At 34.7% G+C, this 24,038-nt stretch overlaps 2 protein-coding genes across 2 annotated transcripts; both read right to left on the minus strand.

Moving 5' to 3' along the window:
* Positions 1-7,116: 7,116 nt before the first annotated feature.
* Positions 7,117-7,743, minus strand: LOC133285794 (auxin-binding protein ABP19a-like). Its single transcript, XM_061483077.1, has one exon. The coding sequence runs from the start codon at positions 7,741-7,743 to the stop codon at positions 7,117-7,119; it is 627 nt and encodes a 208-aa protein (XP_061339061.1).
* A 5,352-nt stretch (positions 7,744-13,095) lies between these two features.
* On the minus strand, positions 13,096-13,725 carry LOC133285792 (auxin-binding protein ABP20-like). Its single transcript, XM_061483075.1, has one exon. The coding sequence runs from the start codon at positions 13,723-13,725 to the stop codon at positions 13,096-13,098; it is 630 nt and encodes a 209-aa protein (XP_061339059.1).
* Positions 13,726-24,038: the final 10,313 nt, after the last annotated feature.

The following is a 24,038-nucleotide window of genomic DNA, read 5'->3' on the forward strand; positions in this document are numbered from 1 at the left end:
GGAAATTTCTCCTAATGAGGCAGTAAAGGACCTGTGTGTTAAGGTTTCTTCAAACAACATCGATGATATTGCAGCTATTCCTTCCCAGTGTGTCTTGCGTGATTTTAACAACAAGCCTGCTGATATGGAGATTGCCAATAGTACATATGTGAAGCCTGTCAGTGATGTTGTTCCCCCGGATATAAATGATCCTGATGGTATGGAGATGGAAAACATTATTGTCAATGATGTTGCAGAGCATATGATAGAGAGTGACCAGGTACTCTGTAATCCTGGAACCTCTTTAGTTATTAAATGAATTGTCTAGTGTGGAATTGCAGGGGTGCAGCTAAAAACTCATTCAAAACATCCCTGAGAAATTTCGTCCGTAGATATCAGATTGGTATGGTTGCTATATTGGAGCCTAGAATCAGTGGGAACAATGTCAAGAAGAAGATTAAGCAGCTGGGCTTTAACAATTTTATTGTGGAAGATGCTGTGGGTTTTTCTGGAGGTATCTGGCTTTTGTGGAAGGAGGATCTCTTTACTGTCTCGCTCATTGAAAAATCCAGACAATATATCCATGTGAAGTGCTCCATTAGAACTGGATGTTCTTTTCTTTTAACGGTGGTGTATGCTAATCCTAGAGAGGAATTGCGTGAAGAGCTCTGGGAAGATCTCAAGAGGCTTAGTGAGTCTGATTTGGGGCCTTGGGTCATGATGGGAGATTTTAACGAAATTGCTTCTGTTAAAGAGAAAAAAGGTGGTGCCCCGGTTAATCTTGCCAGATGTCAAAAATTCACTACCTTCCTGAATGACTGTAACGTCTTGGACCTTGGTTGCAGAGGGTCTCTTTTTACTTGGAGGGGGCCTAAGTGGCTTAACTTGGACAGGGTTTTTAAGAGGCTACATAGAGTCTGTGCTAGTGCGGATTGGAGGATTTTGTTTGGTGAAGCTTCGGTCAGATCTCTACCTAGACTGAACTCAGATCACAATCCTCTGTTGCTCAATTTCTTTCCAGAAGAGAGAACCTGGAAGGATAGGCCGTTTAGATTTCTAGCGGCTTGGCAATTACATTGCACTTTCCCTTATTTCCTCAAGTCTGTTTGGCGCCCCAATGTCAGGATAAATAATGGCCTTAGCAATATTGTGGACCCTCTAAAGTCGTGGAACAAGAGAGTGTTTGGGTGCATTCATGTTAGGAAAGAAGTCTTACTGAATAAACTCAAAGATATCCAAAACAACTTTCAAGACTATCCTGATCAGGTTCACACAGAACTGGACAAAGCTTTACAGGTAGAGCTTAACAGGGTTTTGGAACAAGAAGAAGCCTTTTGGTTCCAAAAGGCAAGATGCAATTGGATCAAAGATGGTGATCGGAATACTAAATTTTACCACACCACGACCATAATCAGAAGAGCTAGAAACAAAATCCTAGAGCTTAAAAATGATGAGGGACATTTTGTGCGTGATAAGGATAATCTGGAAAAGCTCATCCATTCTTTCTTTAACAATTTGTTCACAGAGGAAATTCCTAGCAGAATCTGGATGACTACTAACTCTACCTGGCCCGAGTTAGAAGCTGAAGATCTGGCTTCCTTAAAGGAGCCTATTACAGGCGCAAAGATTCAGGAAATCTTTTTCTCTATGAATGCTTTGAAAGCTCCTGGACCTGATGGCTTCTCGGCTTTTTTCTTCCAAAAAAATTGGGAGTTATTGAAGAATCAAGTAGCAGCCTGTGTGAAGCAGATCTGGACCAATCCCTCTGAAGTGAGAGATCTCAATAAAACATATTTGGTCCTCATCCCAAAGCTGGCTAAACCTGACAGAATATCTCAATTCCGTCCTATTGCCCTCTGTTCAGTGCTCTATAAAGGTATCAGTAAGCTTATTGTGGGAAAACTCAAACCTCTCCTTAGCAAGTTCATCTCCCCTCAGCAAGTTAGCTTTGTTCCAAATAGACAGATCCAAGATAACATTGTTATTGCCCAAGAGATGGTGCACTCTATGAGCAGAATGAAGGGTAAAAAGGGATTATTTACCATCAAAATTGATCTAGACAAAGCGTATGATCGCATGTCCTGGGATTTTATCAGAAATGTCCTGACTGAGGCTCACATACCTGAACCTTTGGTGAATCTAATTATGCACTGCATATCGTCAACTGAATTGGAAATTCTGTGGAATGGTACTAAGGCAGGAGGAATTCATCCAAGTAGAGGTTTGAGGCAAGGGGATCCCATTTCCCCCTATATATTTGTGCTCTGCATGGAAAAGCTATCTCATCTCATTGCTGATGCTATTGACAGAAGAGAGTGGAATCCCATGAGGGCTGGCAAAGGTGGGCCCTCTATCTCTCACCTCATGTTCGCGGATGACTTGCTTCTCTTTGGAGAAGCCAGCATTGCCCAGATCAACATTATTATGAGCTGTCTTGCAACTTTTGGTAATACGTCTGGTCAAAAGGTGAGTTATCTAAAATCCAATATATATTTCTCCAAGAATGTTCCCACTGACATTGTTGACTCCATTGTGGAAATTAGTGGTTTTGCACACTCAAAAAATCTTGGCAGATATCTTGGATATAAGATGAAACATGGTCGAGTGGATAAACAACATTATGGTGAAATCTTGGATAGAGTCAACAGTAGGTTACAAGGTTGGAAAAAGCAGTGTTTATCTATGGCGGGTCGTATTACTTTGGCCAAATCAGTTATTTCTGCCATCCCCATGTTCCATATGCAAAACAGCCTGCTTCCCATAGGAATCTGTGATGAGATTGAGAAAATGCAAAGAAACTTTATTTGGGGTGACACGGAGTCTAAAAGGAGGCACCATGCCATTGCTTGGGAGCACCTGAAGCTGCCTAAAGCTCAAGGAGGATCGGGGATCATTAATCTTAGATTACAGAATGAAGCATTTCTATAAAAATGTGCTTGGACTTTGTTAAATTCGCCTTCTCACCTATGGGCTCAAGTTCTGAAAGCAAAATATGGTCGTAATATTGACTTGTCAAAGGAGATTGTGTGTAAATCCTATGACTCTCATTTATGGAAGAGCCTTGGCAAGGTTTGGCCTGATATGATTGGCAATCTCACCTGGCAGGTTGGAAATGGAATGAAGATATCCTTCTAGAAGGACAATTGGGCAGGTTTAAGTCCCAATCTTCTAAGCTATACAATCAACCCCCTTCTCCTGAAGTAGTGGATCTCAAAGTCAATGACAATGCCTTTAGTTCTAGGGAGGGTTGGAATATGCAGTTTCTGTCGAACCATTTTGATGTGACTGTGATTAACAAGATTTTAGCTTTACCTCACCCTGAAGAGGAAGCTGAAGAAGATTTCGTTTCCTGGAGCAATTGGAAGCCAGGTACGTCCATTGTTAAAATGGCTTATGGGAATTTAACGAATTCGAGCAACAGTCCTACCACCTCAAACTGGGCTCGAATCTGGGATTGGAAAGGTAAAGAAAGAACAAAGATTCACTTGTGGAAAATGCTACACGATCGGATACTTACAAAGGAGAAGACAGCAAAGTGGAATGGCACGTCTAACTGCTGTCCTTTTTGCCCAGACAAGGTTGAATCCTGTTTACATGTCTTTAGGGATTGTGTTAAGGCTAAAAATATTTGGCTTCTGCTCTTACTGCTACCGCTGCCTGAAGAGTTTTTCAACACCGGTTGCTTTAAGGAATGGATGTCCTACAATCTGAATTATAAAAAAGGGCTTTTAAGGGATTGGAGGGACTATTTCTTTGTTATCTGCAATATTCTTTGGCTTTGGAGGAATAAAGCAATCCATGAAGAGGATTTCAAGAGACCGATTGACATTTCAGCATTTATTTCTGCTTCTGTTGAGGAATTGCAGCTTTGCAAGGACTCTAAAAATCTTGGTATTCTGTCTACGCTACCCTCTCCTTCCAGGTCTGGCTGGATTGCTCCTATACAAGACTATCTGAAACTGAATGTGGATGGTGCTACTGTTGGTCATAAAGATGCTTGTGGAGGGCTGTTGAGAGATTGGAGAGGCTCTTGGGTCAGTGGATTTTCGGTCTTCATTGGTTCCTGCAATCCCCTCCAAGCTGAATTGTGGGCTATTTTTCATGGCCTTTCTCATGCTTGGAATAAAGGTTGGAAGAAAATCTGTCTGGAATCAGATTCAACTCAAGCTTTAGGCTTGCTTACCTCTCATGGTAATGATACTCGAAAGCTCCCTTTGGTTGCTAAGATTCGAGTCTTACTCAATAAGGACTGGATTGTCTCAATGAATCATATCAAGAGATCCTGCAACATGTGTGCGGATTGGATGGCAAAGAGGGCTATGAATGATCACCATGGTTTTGTTTCTATTGCAACTCCCCACAGTGAACTTATCAACTTGCTTGAAGCCGACCTGTTGGATCCTGGCTACACCAACGCTGTCTCCTGAGAAGGATGTTCTGGCTGTGTCCAGATTTTTGTTTTTCTGGTTTCTGTCTTCTTTTTCTGCTTTGTTTTGTTTTTTCTGGTTTTCTGGGGCTTGACCCCTCTACTTTACCAAAAAAAAAAAAAAAAAAAAAAATTGAGAAAGGAAGAGGAAAGGGTGCCCAACAGATGAGGGAGAATATGAAAGAAGGAAAATTTTTTTTGAGAAAGTGAAGTCACATGACATTTAGATTTGAGATTTTATGAGCCGTTAGATCTTATTAAATCAAGGAAATGCGTGGTTTTAAACTTAGGTGTTAAATTAAAAAATTTGATACTCAAACTTAATTTTCGTTAATCTGACGGTTATAAGAAAAGAAGCATACAGAAGATAAAATCAAATGAGATCCCACATGCTTGGAAAGTGAGATCATTATTTGCCGGCTTTACAATTGTTCCATGGATAAAACCAAGTTTATTTTTGGATAAAAGAGCCATACTCATTGATCTGGCCCAAGAATGATAGTTTGATGGATCTAATGGTAGTGCAACAAGTATTAAAGCTGAACTTTCATTTGGATGTAAAAAGAAAGGGTTACATTGATTTGTATGAAAATCTCGAAGAGGATTAGCCATTGAAATCAAAAATGACAAAAAGCAAGAAAAGAAAAGAAATATTGAAAAAAAGAAAAGGATGGAAAGTTTGCAGCAGCGGAATTTTGGTTACCAGAGCCTAATATAGCTCTAATACCTTCTTACAATGATAACTTGATCTGATAAATTCCATATCACAATGAACAAGAAGAATAGAGAGGAGAAGCATACTGAATCTCATTGATTAAAGAAGAGATTATGAAAAAGATACAAAAGAAGTTAACATGACAGCTATTTATACAAGTAGCTGTAACTGACAAACTAACTATACTAACTATTACATGTGTATAATCAGTAAACAAATCAACTAATAAGCATGATACGTGTGAGATGCTTCTACGTATGCATAGCTTCATTGCTCAGCTGTTTATTGATCTGTAACAATTGTAATACGAAATTATGTAGTCCTGAGTCATGAGGCTTCTCAAATATAGAAACATATTCATTAAAAAAAAAATTGTGCTCCATTGGAGAAAATTGAATATGTTATCCGTGCCTCAGTTTTTTATTTGAATTATATATTTCGTTATAAATAATAGGGTTTATCATCTATCATTTAACATGACCACAAAAATTTTCCTACACTCACAACATTTTGTGGGGCCCGCAGCAAAAAAAAAAAAAAAAAAAACTTCGGCACGCAAAACGAATCTCTATAACATAACACAATCACTTTTCCTACAACATAACTCTTATAAAACCCTAAATAATAATACCAAAACTGTCAAGAAGCAAGTACAATCGGGAACATAAAAAAAAATGGTATCGCTTACAAAATTTTCTGTATAAAAAAAGACAAAATGGCATATAAATTGGCTCGATTGAACCTTTAATCTTTCCACTATATATGTTAATGCGTGATTTTGTTTTCTTAATATATTTTTTTTGCTCGAATTTAATTTTTTTATTTGTTATGATATAGAGTCCTTTTGTTTGGCCATCTAAAAAATGCAGTTTTTATGTTTTGCTTATTTTAGAAGTATTTTTTACAAAAGTTAAAACTTTTTAATTTTTAGAAAAATATTTAGTTTTTAAAAAAAAAAATACTTGGCTTTTGACTTATATTTTTTTTTTTAAGCTAAAATTTTTAGCTTTAAAAAAAAAAAAATTTTGATTTTTTTTGTAACTTTTGTTTATTTTAAAGCAAATATATGTAAACGAACTTATAGTGAAAAATATTTAAAAATATATATATATATAATATAGCTTTTGGAGAAAAAAAAAACAATTCAAACGGCCACATAGTCATTCGATCAGTTTTCCTCTATCTCGAGCCTCAAAATTTTAATTTTCCACTCTAATAATTATGATATTAGGTCGGATTTAGGATAGAAAATAATTTAAATGGGTATATAATTTGAATTTTGATGAAGATTTTGTAAGAAGGTTATGATTTTGAAGATGAGAAAAAATTGATTATTTTTTGGGATAAAATTTAATTTGATGTCTTGGTCAATGAATTTTGAGTGAGAGAGAGTTTAAAAGGGTCTAATTAGTGTGATGATCTGGAATTTTTTTTTTTAGTACAATCTGGAGGTATCCTCATTCAATCTCCTCCAGTCACCTTGTCCTCGGAGTACGGCTCTAAAGGCTAGTTCCTCGTTGAAACAACGGATTGCTTGAAGCAGGGTTTGAACTCCTGATTCAAGGAAACCCTTGGGAGCCTTGGGGGTTAAGAACTGGAATTTTTAGGTAAAAGGAAACTGATGACAAAATACTTAATTATATAAAAAAATTAAAAAAACGAGAAATTAAATTTAAAAAAATTATTAAAAGAACTAAAATCACGCATTAATCATAATAAAACGACTAAAATGCAATTAAACCTATAATTTATTGATAGAATTCTATTAAAAACATCACAACAAAGGCATAATGTCTAGGTAGACACAAACAACAGCTACATGTTTATTACTGGCAACTGATAAACGTAAAAAGGAAAACAAACACATACACATTTTATTGCTAGCATTTATTGGTGGAATTCGATGACTATGCACCTAATTAACCAAACCATACTAATTATATAAGCAATAGGAACATTGGTTTGGATAAAATAACAATTCATTAGCAAACTTAACCTAGCCACTTCCCCCAAAAAAGCCTTTAAGCTTTTTCACTTGGGCAGGATCAAGGAAAGTAGTCTTTGCCACCAAAGCAGAATCTAAATTATTGCCAAACAATGCAAGATCAAGGATCTGCGACCCAGGATTTGGGCTACTAAAAGTGAGAATCGCAGTGGCTCTTCCCCTACCAGCATTGATTTGAAAATGCAACAATCCTTGTGGGAAAATCATAATATCCCCTTTTGTAAGTGTCTTCACAAAAACGGAATTATCTGATGATATAAACCCAGCAGTTACGTGACCTTGCTCGATTATTATTAACTCAGAGGCACCTGAATGAGAGTGCATTGGGATTACACCACCTTCTTCTATGTCTAACCTTGCTACAGAGAATCCAAGCCCATTAACACCTGGAAATTCATCAACAAATGCTGGTGTTAATGCACCTTTGAAAAAGTTTGAGGTGTTTCCAGCTATCAAGTTAGAAAACACAAAGTCATCAACTGTTAGTGATGCTGGTGACTTGCATGGATACCCTGAAGGGTTTTCTGCACCCTTTAGGTCTGCTACACAGAAGTCTAGGATAGAAGCATTAAGGGAAGTTGGTAAGAGAAAAGCCAAGAGGAAAATGATACGAATCATCTTTGATCGATGAATGGTGTATTGGTATGAAGGGAACGTGGGAATGACGAGGTGTTATATATAATGCTTTAATGCTATACGTATACATAGGAACTATGTACTTGCATGCTTCAGCTTGAGCCTGAAGTTTTGGTACTTCATCAGCAGTATAGTAGCTGTAAATGCGAGTCAATCAAGCAACTTTAATTTGACTCAAGCTAATTTTTATTTTGGTAAAAATATTTCTCTTATAATAGAAAATAAATTATCAGAAAAATATTTTTATAGTTATGACAAAAATATTTATCTGTCATTATATTTAACTACTGTTAATACATTGTATAAATTTGAAATGAACCATTTTGCATGGGACTCACTTCTTTTTTTGTGAGATTCACTCCTTATTTTGTGAGAGTGACAAGCAACTTTTTTCTGTCAGGCAGAAAATTAAACCCATAAGTTATCTTCAACAATCTACAAAGATATCATTTTGGGATTTAAAGAAAAAAAATTCAGGATATTTTGAAAATTTATTTTTATTTTGTATCAAGAATTTTATTAAAATAACCAATTTATTTTTTTAAACTCCAAAACGATGTCGTTTTGGGATTATAGAAGATAGTTTTATCTTTGTAACAAGAGAAAAATTAATGCCACTTTAATTTTTTTTCTTGAACATACCAAAAACACAAAACAATCTGTAATTTGTCCAACAAAAGATAAATATAGTTTGTGATTTTAATGGATACAACAAAAGTAAAAGAAGTTTTTGACATTTTTTTGATTAATACATATAGTGACATATTTATTGATTGAGCAATAGTAGATATATAAATAATATTTTCATCAATGAATGCTTACATGAATCCCCCATATAAAAAAATGGAGAGGATTATATTTATAAATTTTGTATTTACAAACTACACTATGTATTCTCGGAAGTACACTTGGTTAAACCATGTACTTCTGGGAGTACATAGTGTAATTTGTAAAAATTTGAAAAAAGTTTGTAAACGGATCTTTCCCCATTAAAATTATTCACCAAAGAATTTCCCTTGATATGCACTCCATGTACAAAGAAAAGTCATCAATAGTTTTAGGGGTTGATGTTTATTATGTTTATATCCTACACATAGATAAAAGTGAATGAGACCTATATAAGATCATGTGAGGGAAAGAAAAAGAAAATATGGGCCTCATACATTTTATATGTATATAGTAGATAAAATTATCTTCTATAACATGAAAAACATTAATCACATAATTTTATAATTGATTCGGTATATGATTTTAATATTGATGAATTGCTGGCATAAAAATATTTTAGTCTATCATCTAATTTTGTGTTGACATGTCATTGAATTATATTAATATATAATATGATATTTTTAATTAATTAAATAATATAATAATACATCAGTAAATATAATTGTAAAGCTTAATAATGAAAATGTAAAAATATTTTACATAAAGAGTGAATCAAAATTAAATTCATAATACATTACTAATATAATAATTTTTTCTTTAATGAACCAAGCCTTCGAGAATTCCGCATATAAATTTTATTTATCAAGAGTTTTCCTTATTACACACTTCATGTGTATTAAAAATCATAAAGACTTTTATTAAGGAAAATTAGATGTAATTAGTCGATATATTATTATAAAAGGGTTTTTTTATTTATTTTATGTTTGATGGGTATCAATCGATGTCTAAAGTTCAAATAGATCCAATTAATTGGATTTCGGGTTTGAGTTTTTCTATAACTCTCGGGAATCCAACTCATTATCTTTTAGGCAAGTTAAATAAGACCTAAATGGAATACTAACCCTTGATGGAGGTATTTCATTTTAATGTTTCACTTTTATCAAAATATAAACATTTATTTAAAATAAAAGTATAAAAAATTACAAACACTTTTTTATATTGTACTTATAATAATTGCCTTCAGGTCTGTCTATTATTTTTGTAAAATTATATTCTAAAATATTTAAACATAATTTTTTTTATTTTACTTCATAGATAAAATAGTATTTATTTCTTAAGGTATTCCTTAATATATGCATTATGTATGCTAGATCCGAAGGCCCCTAAAAAAGTGGCTTAAAGAAAGGAGGGAAGGAAAAGCAGACAAGGGTCGGATTGGGTTCAATGTTGTTAAAATCGAGATCTTAAGTAAAATTGAAAGGGGATTAAAAAATCGTAAAACGTAAAATCGTAATGTAAAAAAATCGTAAAAAAGCGTAAAAATATTTGAAATATTATTAAAATTGTTTTGATGAAAAAAATCGTAAAAACGTAAAATCGTAATAATAAATCGAGATTTTAACAACAATGATTGGGTTGACTAAAATTCTCCATTTCAATACATATACAAATTATCAATACAAAATATTATTAAACACAACTGGATGCATAAGTAGTGTTTAGGAAAAATAAACTCATATATAACAATAATTATTATCATTTATCATCAACATGCTTTATAATTTGTTCCTTCTCTTATTTGTGGTACTTTTTCTTTACATTGTAATACTTTAATATAAATTTTTGGGTGTTTCTTTTGTAAAGGTTGTCATTGAGCCATCTTTGTTTTTTGTTTCTTTTTCTCTGATAAATTATTAAAATATTATACTTTTTTTTGAATTATGTATAAAGTTTAGTTTATATTAAGTCTGATTTTTGGTTTAGTATATTCTAAATTTTTACCATTTTTTCTCATAGAACTAATTATGTCACACTTTTTTATATAAAAATACGTTATAAATCAGTTTGGATAATAAAAAAATACATCGTCATCTATAACTAATTTTTTTTTTTTTGGTAATCTATAACTATTGACTATAAGTAAAGTTACATATTATGGATTAGTTTTACTTAAAGATTATATTTATTTTCTCTTTCAATGAATTTTTATTATTTTTTTACTAAAATTATAAGTGTCGTTAGATTATTTTTTAATTCAGTTTTTTGTGATAATATTTTTATATTAGATGATGAATTAATTTTAAATTAATCATATTATATATATATATATATATATATATATATATATATATATATATATATATATATATATAAGTGCGTGATAGTATAGGATGTGAATTTTAATATTGTTTTATAAGACATCGGATACCAGATGATTTATATACATATTGAAATTAAAGTGTTGTTAGATTTTTATTTAGAAACTTAAACATTGAAATTCTGATAGTATTACTCATAATATGAAGATTTGATTTAACGTAAACTTACACATTGATAGTATCTTTTATTGATTTAAATTCTTCACTCATAATTTTTGTAGATCTGGCCGTTTAGTTTTATTGCGTACTGTTATTTTTGTTTTGAATCAATCTTAAGAAAGGAAAACAGTTTTGAATTGTGTGGCTTACTACTAGCCCAATATAGAGCCCATACTTTCTTAACAAGTTACTTGCATATGGCCTATCTTTGGATAGAATCCCGATTGCATGTGATGCTTTTATCAGTCCTTTTCCAAAGTAAACGATAATAATAAAAAAGTAAGTTTGAGTAATTGAGGTCCTTCCTTAATCAGGGCAAAACTATACTTTTTAAGTCGGATTAAGTCGTCGGGGAAGCATATAAGGAGCCCACAAAGAGTAATAAAGAGTATGGAAAAGGGACAAAATGTACTGAAGTTTCAAAATGGCATATTTTCATTATATTTTTCTGTTTTATAAAAAAAAAAAAAATGTGTATTGAAAACTTTTCAAATATTATTATGGTTAGATCTTGCAAGACTAAGAGTAAGAAAACAATTTATAAATGTATAATAGAATAATACATTTACGGCATTATAATAATGTACAGTTTATAAAAGGTTAAAAGATGAAATTGAAAACCATATTTAGATTCATTTATTACATAGAGTCACATGGGTTGATTGTATATTACTCATTTTTGTTTGTTATAAAATCAACCCTTTGTAGTGAAATTTACATACATTAAATTAATAATATATGGGTCAGGATCATTTTACACCAGTGTAAGTTACACTCTCAATTAGGGGTGAAACTGGGCCGGGCCTACGGCTCGACCTACATCAGGCTAGACCTGACTTAGTATATTTTGTATAATAGGCCGGGCTCGGGCTTTAAAAAAGTCTGTTTAACAAGAAGGCCGTAGGCTCACTTTCAAAAGGTCGGGCCTATAAGCCTACAGGGTGACCTATATTGTACTATTTATTTTAAATAAAATAAAATAGAGTAAGTATGTCTTGAAGAAAAAATAAAGATATAAATTTAATCAATTGCAATTATTTATAACTTAATTATATTCGATTATATTTTAATAAAAATCTTACTTTATTTCTTATATAGGAGGAACCAACATCTCAACATGTTAGATTGTGTATATGAATATATTAAAAGATTTTTGGGAGAGGTTATACTTTCTACAAGCATCATGATGTGTTTGTTGGATTCATATAGTTATTTTAATTTACATAGTATGGATTTGTTTATCTGATGAAATATATGTTATTTAGTTTGAGCATTTTGCTTTTGAAAATGACTTAAATGCATATTGTATTAGTTTTGTTATGATTCATGATTCTGCTTGGACGTTGAAATTATGATTTTTGGTGTAGCAACAGAATTTGAGTACTTTGTAAAGTTGATTCATGGTTATGCTTAGAAGTTAAAAATTAACAGGCTAACGGGCCAAGCCAGGCCATTTATATTTTTATAAACAGGCCAAACTAGGCTAACAGTTAGACTCATACTAGGCTTGAGCCAGGCTAAATTGAAATTTTTTTACGTAGGCTTGAGCTTTTCGGGGCAAAGCTTGGCCCAGCCCAGCCCACTTTCACCCCTACTCTCAATGTTGATCATTGATTCCACTTATATCTAAGGGCTCTAATTTTTTAGTAATGTAAGTCATTGGGTGATCAATGATCAAGATTGAAGGTAAGATTTCTAACTCTTACACTGGTGTAAGAATATTCTGCATCTACACACAAATATATATATATATATATATATATATATATATGGGTTTAAATTATCTTACGTTAGCGAAGAGAATTCTCTTATACGAGCGAAACATTAAAAATCATGTCTTTCTTTTTTCTTTCTTTTTTCTTTTTTTAAAAAAAGTATGCATCAACCCGGGAGATTGGAAATTAAGATTCTCCAGCGACATTAATTGCCAAACCCTTCAAAACATAGCTACACTCAAATCTTAATTACGTTTAGTTTTGGAACAGAAAAATGGAAATTAAAATCAAACACGCAAATTTATTACTCCACATTGGCACAAGGAATTCACCTAGACCAAGTCTAATGAATTGAAACAACACAAGGAATAATGGATAGATCAGCACAACAATAACAATTCATAAGCATAAATCTAGCCACTGCCTCCAAGAACAGCCTTAAGCTTCTTCACTATTGCAGGATCAAGGAAAGTAGTCTTTGTCACTAAAGGAGTAGGGAAGCTGCTTGCAAACAATGCAAAATCAAGTATCTGAAGGCCTGGGTTTGCACTACTGAAAACAGCAAAAGCAACAGCGTTTGTCTTACCAGCAGCTATTTGAAAATGCAACAAACCTTGTGGGAAAACCATAAGCTCTCCCTTCTTCAGTGTCTTTATATAAACAGAGTTAGATGATGATATAAACCCTGCTGTGATATGACCTTGCTTCACTATTAGTAGTTCATTGGCACCAGGATGAGTGTGCAATGGGATAACACCACCAGGAGCAATGTCTAACCGTGCTGCTGATAAATCAAGACCATTAACACCTGGGAATTGAGCAACAAATGCAGGGGTCACAGCAGCTTTGATTAAATTTGAGATGTTTCCAGCTTCAGTTAAGCCAGAAAACACAAAGTCATCCGAAGTTACTGTAGCAGCTTTCTTGCATGGAAATCCTGCAGGGCCTTCTGAACCCATGAGGTCTGCTACACAAAAGTCTTGCACAGAAGCATGGGAAGTAGTGGATAAGAGAAGAGAAAGAAGTAAAACAATGTGAAGCATCTTGGTCCTATAAGAATATTGGCTTGAATATTGGGAATGTAAGATTGTGTAGCTATATAATGCTATTGTTATATTATATATAGGAACTTTTCTTGCAAGTTGGAGGCTTAAGATATTTTCATGCAGTGAGTAATGACAAGTTGCCAACTGCAAAATGGGAGCCATGATAACAACTTATGGATTGTAAAGAAAATTCCTGCTGATAAGGTCCCCCCAGTAGAATTAGACAGAGAACAAAAAAAGTCATTTTCATAATTAAACCATTTGGCGAGTAAATAAGGCACTAATTAGATAGGTACGTAGGGAATATATTTAGGTGCTAAAGTCAAAGTTTCTGTCTTAGTGAAAAAGGTTTATATTAATTCTGAAGTCATTGTTAGTAATTATAACATATCAGTCAATGTACATCATGTTGAGATAACCACCACAATTTTGTCATGTTTGTCAATCAGGTAATTATTATAAAGCTCACAGACAATGCAATTATTTTCCTTAATTTTGTCGAATAAGGAGATAATTTCAAAGCACTAAAGAAAAATTATTACATAATGACCTGAAAAGGAAACTAATTAGGATGTGGTCCAACATCACGTGGGGAAGAAGATGAAGCTCATACGCAGACATTTTGACAGCTAAAAGCAATACTGTTCTTTCAATAGGAATCATGTAGATTTGTGGATAAGAGGAAAGCCATTCCAGCTAAGATATCTTATCAGTATCATTCTGTATACACGACCTTATATTGCTTGCATTCATATCAAAGGACTAGTCTGTTAAGTTTAGACTTTCAACTGTTAATAGAAGGCCCAAAGTACTGCAAAATTAAGAACCCCTTCGGATAGTTTTAACATGGAGACAAGCATCTTACTGAAGTTTCTTGTTCACTAACCAGTCTAACATTACTCCCAATACAGGGACTAAAATGTAATTAAACGTAAATTTTATTGAGAGAAATCTAATAAAAACATGGCAACAAAGGTAAAATGTGTAATAGAAAGAAACAAGCGCTAAATGAGTATTAATTTGATTTATTGTTAATGATATTTCTGTACTATTATATTACTAAAAGTTCCTACATTTTTATAGTTATTGCCACCAATTTTATAAAATTGAGTCAATCAGGTTGCTGGATCACTAGTTGAATTATTAGAACTAGATGAATATATACCATGATTTAGTCTAACACAATTTCGAGAGTGTCATGGATAACTATCATTATTACTTTTGTATTTTATCATTTTAAATTTGGGGAAAATATTTATCCTTTTAAATAACACAACTTATATTATTTCATTCTCACAAAGAGGTAGGGCCCACACCTTAATTTTTTTTGTCAACTCTCTCTCCACCTTTATCTATCTTTTTTTTTTTTTTTTTAAAATGAAACAATTTTATATCTTTAAAATGACATACACTTTGCCCGATGCCACACCATAAAAAATATATTTATTTAAGTAAAGTGGAAGTGGACCGAAACCTCAAGCACACTACTTCAAGCCCACAAATGGTTTTGGTTTTGACAAACAACGTTTGGGAGTTAATATAAAAATACATGATCAATAGAGTGGTGAGAGAAACTGAGTTCGATTTACATCAAATATAATTTTAGAGAAAGACAAAAAGCTTTAAATGTGACTAAGCTCCAGTTCGGTATTAGACTCATGGTCAGTTCAAAGAATTGAAACTTATAGGAATACTGAAAACCGGCTCTACTAAAAGAGATAATTAGAATCAGTATAAAAAAAATAAAAAACACATGATTTGTCTGGTTTTCTATGAAGGTAACGATTTTTATTGTGAAGTCAAGCCTGTTTATAACGGTTGTTTAAAGTTATCATTTTATTATGCTCTCTCCGGATTAGTTATATGATGGGTTCATTAATTCACGTGTTGAACCAACCTATATGAGCCTGTTTTTATAACATGATGACAACAATCAAACTATTTTATTTTTTTCTACATAGAGAGAAGAAGCAGCCCAACAATCAAGCTACTTTATTGCTATAAAAAGTTTGATGACAATACATTAAAATTTAATTCCCATCATTTGGGAAACATTCAAACAATAGCAATATTGGAATCTTGGCATTTGGGACTGGAACTGAGCAATGTAAAATTAAAGGGAATCACACAAACATTTTATTACTGGCAATTATTGGTGGAATTCGATAACTTAGAACCTAACACCAAACAGGAACATTGGTTTGGATAAAACAGCAATTCATTAACACAAACCTAGCCAATACTCGCAAAAACCCCTTTAAGCTTTTTCACTTGGGCAGGATCAAGGAAGGTAGTCTTTTCCACAATGGCAGAATCTAAGTTGTTGCCAAAAAATGCAAAATCAAGGAGTTGCAGCCCAGAATTTTGTTCGGTTATTCAAGTGCTATGGAGTTCCATGTAAGTTGATCATGAACTAAGTGGACTGCATATAAACTGAAGGATCCATAGACTGATTGTTTTAAGGTTTTGAGTTGACATATTATATCCGATCCACTTATTATAATTAATATAATTTAACTCATTAGTAATAATTTCGTGCCATAAGAGAACAATCCTAGCGGGGGAAGTAGAATTGGCAAGCTGTTATATTTTACTGCATTAATGCTCCACAGAATGTGAACATGATTTTTCATGCTATTCCTTTGTATTCTCCGCTCCAAACTTTGTATTGGACAATAAGTAGCATCTAAAGGACCTTGGGATACACCACTCCAAAAGCTAGCTCAAAGGGTGGGAGTGCCCAAGACCTTATAAATTCCACGTTAGGTTCTCATATAACAATGTGGGACTATATATCTTAACATGCCCCCTCACGCAAGAGCCCTTTGGGCTAGAAGCGTGGAAATTGCACAGGCCCAATTTTTGGTTTACCTTTTTGTGCTTTTTTTTTATTTTAATTCCACTTTAAAGTGGGGGGCGGTGAGGAGTCACTCAAGTTTTGATACCACTTGATAAGAACCTCAAAGTTTATTTTTCGAAAGCAAAGCCATTTTCATGGCACGCAACCATGTATGGAAGTTTTACTCCTCCCGATGATCAAGATCCTCTGTTCCCAGTCTGGGAACGATGCAATACAATGGTATTGTCCTGGATTCATCGTTCCATTGATGAATCAATTTTGAAGTCCATTCTATGGATCGAATATGCTGCTGATGTGTGGCGTGACCTTTCTGAGCGATTCTCCCAATATGATGTGTTTAGAGTTGCGGATTTTCAAGATGAGATTCAACGTCTGCATTAGGGAGATAGAAGTGTTTCTGATTATTACACAGAAATGAAGACACTGTGTGATGAGTTTGACAATCTCAGTCCTTTGCCAAGATGATGTTGTGGAGCTCTTGATGAGATGCGACCTGGACGAGAACGTGATCAGGTAATCAGGTTCCTCAAAGGCCTGAATGATCAGTTCACACACGTCCGTTCATAAATCATGTTGATTCAACCATTACCTAACATGAACAAGGCGTTTTCACTTGTTACACAACAAGAACGTCAGCTTAATTCTGAAGTTCATGGATCTGCTGTCATGGAACCAAGAGCTTATTCTACAGATCAGCGTCGTCGAAATGGTAACTTCACTAAAGAGAAAGGTCCAAAGCCACGTGGAAATAGACTGTGCACATACTGCGGTAGAACCAATCACACGGTGGATACATGCTATATGAAGCATAGATATCCACCAGGTTTCAAATCGAGGCCTCGAAATGTTTCTGCAAATGCAGTTCTTGATGTTGTAAAGAACTTTGGGATATAGCATACAAAATGAACAATGATTCTCCTCATACTCATGACCATTTTATGTGTCATGTTATTTATTCTGCGGTTATACTGTTTCTAATAGTTTCAAATTTGTCAGTTCCCCTGTTGTCCCTGAAATTCTTTTCAGAAGGTAAAAGGAAAGGGGGGAAAAACAATGGTATTTCACTGGAAAGCTAATATGGACGGCAAAGTAGAAATGCCCTGATGAGAATTGGAAGACAGTGAAACAGCAGAATAATTATCGTGATATTATCTCTGCTTATTAAATAGGGATAAAAGTTGACAAAACCAAAACTACATGGACAGAAAAATCACTGCTGAGTGAGTACCACCTAATGATTAGTCTTTTTGTCAGTATAGGCTTACTAGATAAGCAAGAAGCAACCAACATGTTTTCAGAAGCAAACTATACTCTTCCGCACACCTCGAGGATTTGGTTTGAATTATGGCTCACGAAGGTCTTCCTATAAACATTGATTCTTCCATTAAGGCTAGCATCTTCAAATTACTTCGATCACCATGGGCCAATTCATCATTGACTTTGATATCATTTGTTGGGCAGGTGGGGGGAGCTCATGGCAGGAGGAGACCGTCATACGTAGACTAAGTGAGTAATGATATTAAGTGGATTTAGACACCACAATCAAACCCAAAATCTTAAAGCATTAGATATATGGATCCTTCCACTTATATAATACACACATAATCTATTCTTAACCAATATAAGACTTCCCTCACTCATACTTCATTCCTCAAAATCATATTAAAAAGAAAAACAAGATTCACTCACATATGTCACTGACCGGACCAGATACGGATGGGATGGCCCAATGCGTATTAAGCCCAAATCACACACGGTTGAGACTCTTTGAGAGGTTACTGGCCTGGGCCTGGTATTGCTGTTGGGGGATGAGCCTGAGCTCTTTGTCCTTCGTCCTTCACGTTGCTCCAGATGGGGGATACCTGCGAAGACACTCCGATGCTTAAGTCAGTATCAGAGGAAGGTGTTTATATTGTGAAAGTAAAGGATGATCGTACCTTGTGGTACAACGTATGTTTATATAGTAGTCGAGGTGTATGCTTGTAGGATGCATTTCTTCATGGTGAAGGCAAAGGTTCCTTGGTACCAACGTAGTGTGGCTGTAACAGCCCGTTACGTACCGGTATTGTTAACATTAATTATGATATTAAGCGCAGTTACAATCACAGCAGTTCATTTATGAAACGCGAATAAATTTTTTCCGATTATTACGCGAGCATTTAAAACATAAAAAGGCGTAATAATTAAAAGCTGTGACCGTAACCATAAACTCTTGCGGAAGACTTATTTAAACTATTTTTATCACTTACGTTACTTATTATAAGTTACTAAGGAGTTCCCATAAACTCACTTAGCCAATTTCCAACTTTACGTTTTACACCAATTCGAATATGTTACACTCTAAGTTTTTCTGCGACCAAACAGATCGCAACCAACCCTACTTCTCAGATTATATCTTTGTGTTACTTAATTCCCTTTTTAACAAGCTAAAATACGCTCAATTCGGAGCTCATTTGCTCCGGTTATCGCCGTTTGAAGTTGGATAAGCAATTAGCCCAAACAACCCCAAAAACAGCCCAAACCACTCACTTTGCCCGAATTACTGCACTCAATCGACTCAACCATTTGCTCTCAAATTTTTATCCTACAAACTAGACATCTCAAACTTCATTTTGACATATCACACGCTTAATTTGACGGAGAAACGAAGCGGGAATTAATTTCCCAAATCCGGTCCAGAATCTGCCTCAGGTGCAGGGGCACATGGGCAGTCCGTGTTTCTCTATTTATTTCAGGCCGAAGATCAACCCAGAATTTCCTCAAATTTTGACACAAGGTAGAGGACATCTCAACCTTCAAAATGACTTATGGCACGTCCCTAGGGGACCTCTATAGAGGGAGATATGCTCTTCCGAATTTCGCCTAAAATCTGCCAATTCTACAGAAAATTCGCCAGAGTTTCCTTTGTTTTTCCAATAATCCCAAATTTGTAAAAGATCATTTAAAACCTCAATGTACCTAATAAACACATGATAATACAGTAATAATCCAATGGGTGGCACACACAAGGACCAACAACGCCTTGGGGCACTTACAACCCAATCCAGTTTATAGTTATTAAACATAGAGTCCATATTAATCATTCTTAAGTAGTTGCAATCACTAACACATTTTTCATGCATATTTCCATCATACATATTATCATAACCTAAAATAGGCCTAAGGCCCTTCCATCATAATTAGACATGCATCAATACTATTACAATATGGCTTTACAAATTACAACTTGAAACTAAAACTTCAAATTACATTCTTCTAAAATTTCGACTTAATTAAAAGACAACATAACCAAATACATCACTACTAGACTTAGGCAAAATGGCATGAACAAGATGCTAATGAAGCTACTAATAAATACAAATGACATGTTCATGCCCTAAGTCTAGCCTAGGCCACACGGCCAACAAAATGCAAAATAAGAAGCGCTCCACCGCTCACTCTGCGGGCCTCTTGCCCGAGGCTCCTGCTCCACTGCTACCTCCTGAAATAAATGCCCCGAGACGGGGTGAGATATACGAATATATCTCAGTAACCAAGAGGTTCTGGAGAAAACTCCACCCAATGGTTCACTTCGATGCATATCAATAGAATACAACAACCACTTTGAAAACGGGATATAGCATGGGATTTAGAGAAGGGGGAATATAAAGAAAACAAAATACGACGATACGGGATGGTAACCCCAATTCCACGTACGCCCTCGGCATATATAAGCCTATGGGTATCATCCAAGGTGTGTTCACAGAAACCACAACCATGATGCCCAAACCAACCAAAACGCCAAAGACATTCCTAGTGTGCTCCTACCCGGATCACACACCATGACCGCAGTCAACTGGAACTCCCTCCTGGAGACCTATCCAGCGGAAGTCCGAAAATGCCCGAAGGCGAATAAAACTGTCTACTGGCCAGAGACTCGGTACATAAGTACCCATAGCAATAATGCATGCATGCTCATGTGTTCTATACTATTCATACACACTTCCTACCGTTGCCATCAACTGGCAAGGTGGAACAGAAAAGGGGAACAAGCCCCAGTACCAAGAGGTTACCTTAATTTGCGTTTCCACAAGCTCCGCAGCAGCTTATCCCTCAACTCGGTACACAGCGGAATGCCTACACAGAGGACATTCCCAATCACTCTCAGTTCAACCCATACACGTTAATTTATAATTACACATGTAATGAACCAATTTCTTACCTCAATCCACTTGGTCCCGGACCAAGGGCAATTCACTGATTCAAGATTCGGGATTCAGGTCGACGTACGGCAACCTATACAATAACGTACATCCATCAGTACTCGTCAAATAGTATCAAAACGCAAAAACACAAAAATCCTCCCCATCCTCCCTTGATGGTTCGGCCATTGTAGTGTAAATGTGAGATTTATTTTTCTAAATTTTCTTTCTCATTTTGTTACGTCTCATTAGGTTGTCAATAGGCCGGTTCAAGTGCCGGTTCGTCATTTTCGCGTCGAATTACATCAAAACGCGAAAATCGCCAAATCACCCCTTTTCCCCTTGGAGGTTCGGCCATGTAGGTGTAAATTTGAGATTTATTTTCCTAAATTTTCTTTCTCATTTTATAACACTCCCTTAGGTTGTTTAGAGGCTAGTTCAATCGTCGTTTTTCCGTTTTTCGACATTTACGCATCGTTTTGCGAAATATTTCATTCTGGGCTCATTTAGGTCTCTAACAGAATTCATTTTTCTCCATTGATTCAAACACTCTCCAAGCACAACACAACCCATCTAAGCACCATATAACTACACAAATCATTATCCAATTCATTTTTCAACATCAATTCCTCAATCTTTCCTCAAAGAATCGAATTTTAACCTATGGCATTCCAAGGAATTTCCATACAACTTTAATCATTCCAACCTTCATACAACCTATTATATCATCATACCATCATGCCACAATTCATCAAACAAGTCTCAACACCAAAATTCACAAGTCCAAAATCATGATCATCAAATTTTTCTAAGTTAAATTCATCAATTTTCACCAATAAATTTCATCGCATTTCTAGCTCTAATACATCATTCTAACACATTATCATCTAATACACATTTTCAAATTGAGCTCTCTAACACAACACATCATCAAATCAAGCTTTAGGTTTCCAAAAATTCAATCACAATTAAACCATGTAAATGGGATGGAAACATACTCACAACAAAGGCTAGAAGCTAACCCAAGACTCCTCCAAGCAATGGAAGATCAAAAAGCTCCATGGACAACCATTTTTTCTCCAAAATTTCGTGGCTGTAAATGGCCAATATCTCCCCAAATACACGGTTTCAAGGCTCAAGAGTGGTACCAATGTGTTTAGAAGGTTGTTTCCAACAAATTTCAACACAAAAATCACTTGATTTGGTTAAGAAATGATCAAGTTATGGTGAAAAGAAAATTTGAATGCAAATGGGGTTTTTGGGGGAGGGGGCTGCGGGTTTCATGAAGAAGAAGGGAGGAAAGTGATGCATGAATAGTGCCAAGCACATGTGGCTTAAGTCACTTAAGTGGGGTGGGTCCCACCGCCACCTCACGCGATTTAAAACTAATCCGAATTTTCCTCCGATTCCACTAAACGTCCGTAAATTCACAACCTATTTAGAAACTCAAATTTTTAACATTAACTATTCCCCTTTAATTAGGCTTGATCAGATGAATTAAGAGTCCTCCATTCGTTCGGAGAAAACACTGTTTTAAGCTATTACGCGCGCCATTGGCACGCTTCCCCAAACTGTCTTAATTTCATCGAATATTATAAGAAATCATATTTCCTAACTCATTAGACCATTTTTAACTCATATTTGAAACCTAGAGCTCAAAATTCAACTGGCACGTTTTACGGTGCAATCGTAACGCGATATTTTTACCCGCGAAAAACACTATTCACTGATTTTTCTGAAACTTGCCCATCCACTCAATTTTTCGTTCTGAACCCATTTCCAGGGTTATTTTTACCATATGAGACCTTCTACTCAATTTTTATCTTCCTAGGGTTGCGTGTTGGCTAATTACCGTTTTGCCCTTTCTTTGTATTTTGGCCAAATCTTTAGGATTTTCACTAATCCATCACTTGATTGCTCACTTAATATTTTAATTACTTGATTTAAAATCGTGAGGTGTTATAGTGGCTGTCAGTGTTTAAATGTTGAGGAGCTTGCCGCCAAAGGGTCTAGTAGTAGAGTCATAGCGAGCTGCAGCTGTCCGTAGTTTACTGGTGTGAGGGCGCGGTGGTGTTGCCTTGGCCCTTAAGTTTACTGTCTGTAGAAGGTATCCTGTTGCGTGGGGAACAAGTACATCCTGCATGTCGTGAGGAGGTATTGCGCCGGGTAGGACGCGATAAGGTTATCGCACTGTTGTGCCGCGATAGGATTATCGCGTCTGTGCCTGACTTTTATGCCTTTATTCTGGGTCCTATATAGACTTGGGCTTTCATGTGTTTATTGGGCCCTGGTTAGGCCTATATTATATTCGAATCAGTCACAAAACATAAATTTAATCAAATTTACAATATTAACGTGGTAGGCCACTGTGGGAAAAAAGAAAACACAAAAACAAAAAACTAAGGGTCTGTTTGGTAATTGTTTTAGAAAACAGTTTTTTTAATTTTAAGAATAAAAAAAAAAGGGAAAAACAAATATTATGTTGTAGGAAAAATTCTTAAGTCATGTCATAGAGACAATCAATCGTGAGGTCCACCATTTTTAAAACAAAAGAAAATTAAAAAAGTTGATGGGCCCACTTTTATGTTTCTGTAGGAAAATTCTTGTGTCATATGAAAGCTAGAAAACATTACCAAAAAAAAAACTAGTTTGACAGATGGTGTTTTTTGAAAATGATTCTCAAAACAGTATTTGTTTTTAACTTTTAGAACTGAAATTTGAAAATACCTAATAGGTGTTTTTTTTTGTTTTGAATTTCTATTCTTACAAAAATGAAAAGCACGAGAACAATTTGTTTTCATTAATGATATGATTGTAATTAGTGTTTCTCTATTCTAGGAAAGAATATAACTTATATGGGTTATGTTTATCTCATTTTACATGAGATAAACAATTTTTATACGCACACAAAAAGGAGGTTGTGTCTCATCACTCTTTTTTCTCTCTCCTCTTATCTGTAGGTCTCACTTATACTTTTATTTCTTCAACATGAAGTAATTTTTTTCTTACAACATAAGAAAAATATATCCCCTTTTATATTCAAAGAAATAAAGCGATGGGCCCATCACCACAAAAATGGCAGCACAATTATCGAAGTGTTTATAGCATAAGATAATACTCTCCTATAACATAGACTATTATTTCTCTTGTAATTAATTAGCACTCTTATGTATTAGGTTTCGACACTCGTTTATTGAAATTTGTTTGGGTACATTAATTAAATGGATTTTTTTACTTTAAAAACATATTCTTAAAACACAATGACAAGC

Source organism: Gastrolobium bilobum, unplaced genomic scaffold (genome assembly GCF_033153095.1).
Source record: "Gastrolobium bilobum isolate Gb01-03AN ecotype WA unplaced genomic scaffold, APGP_CSIRO_Gbil_v1 utg123160, whole genome shotgun sequence".
NCBI lineage: Eukaryota > Viridiplantae > Streptophyta > Magnoliopsida > Fabales > Fabaceae > Gastrolobium > Gastrolobium bilobum.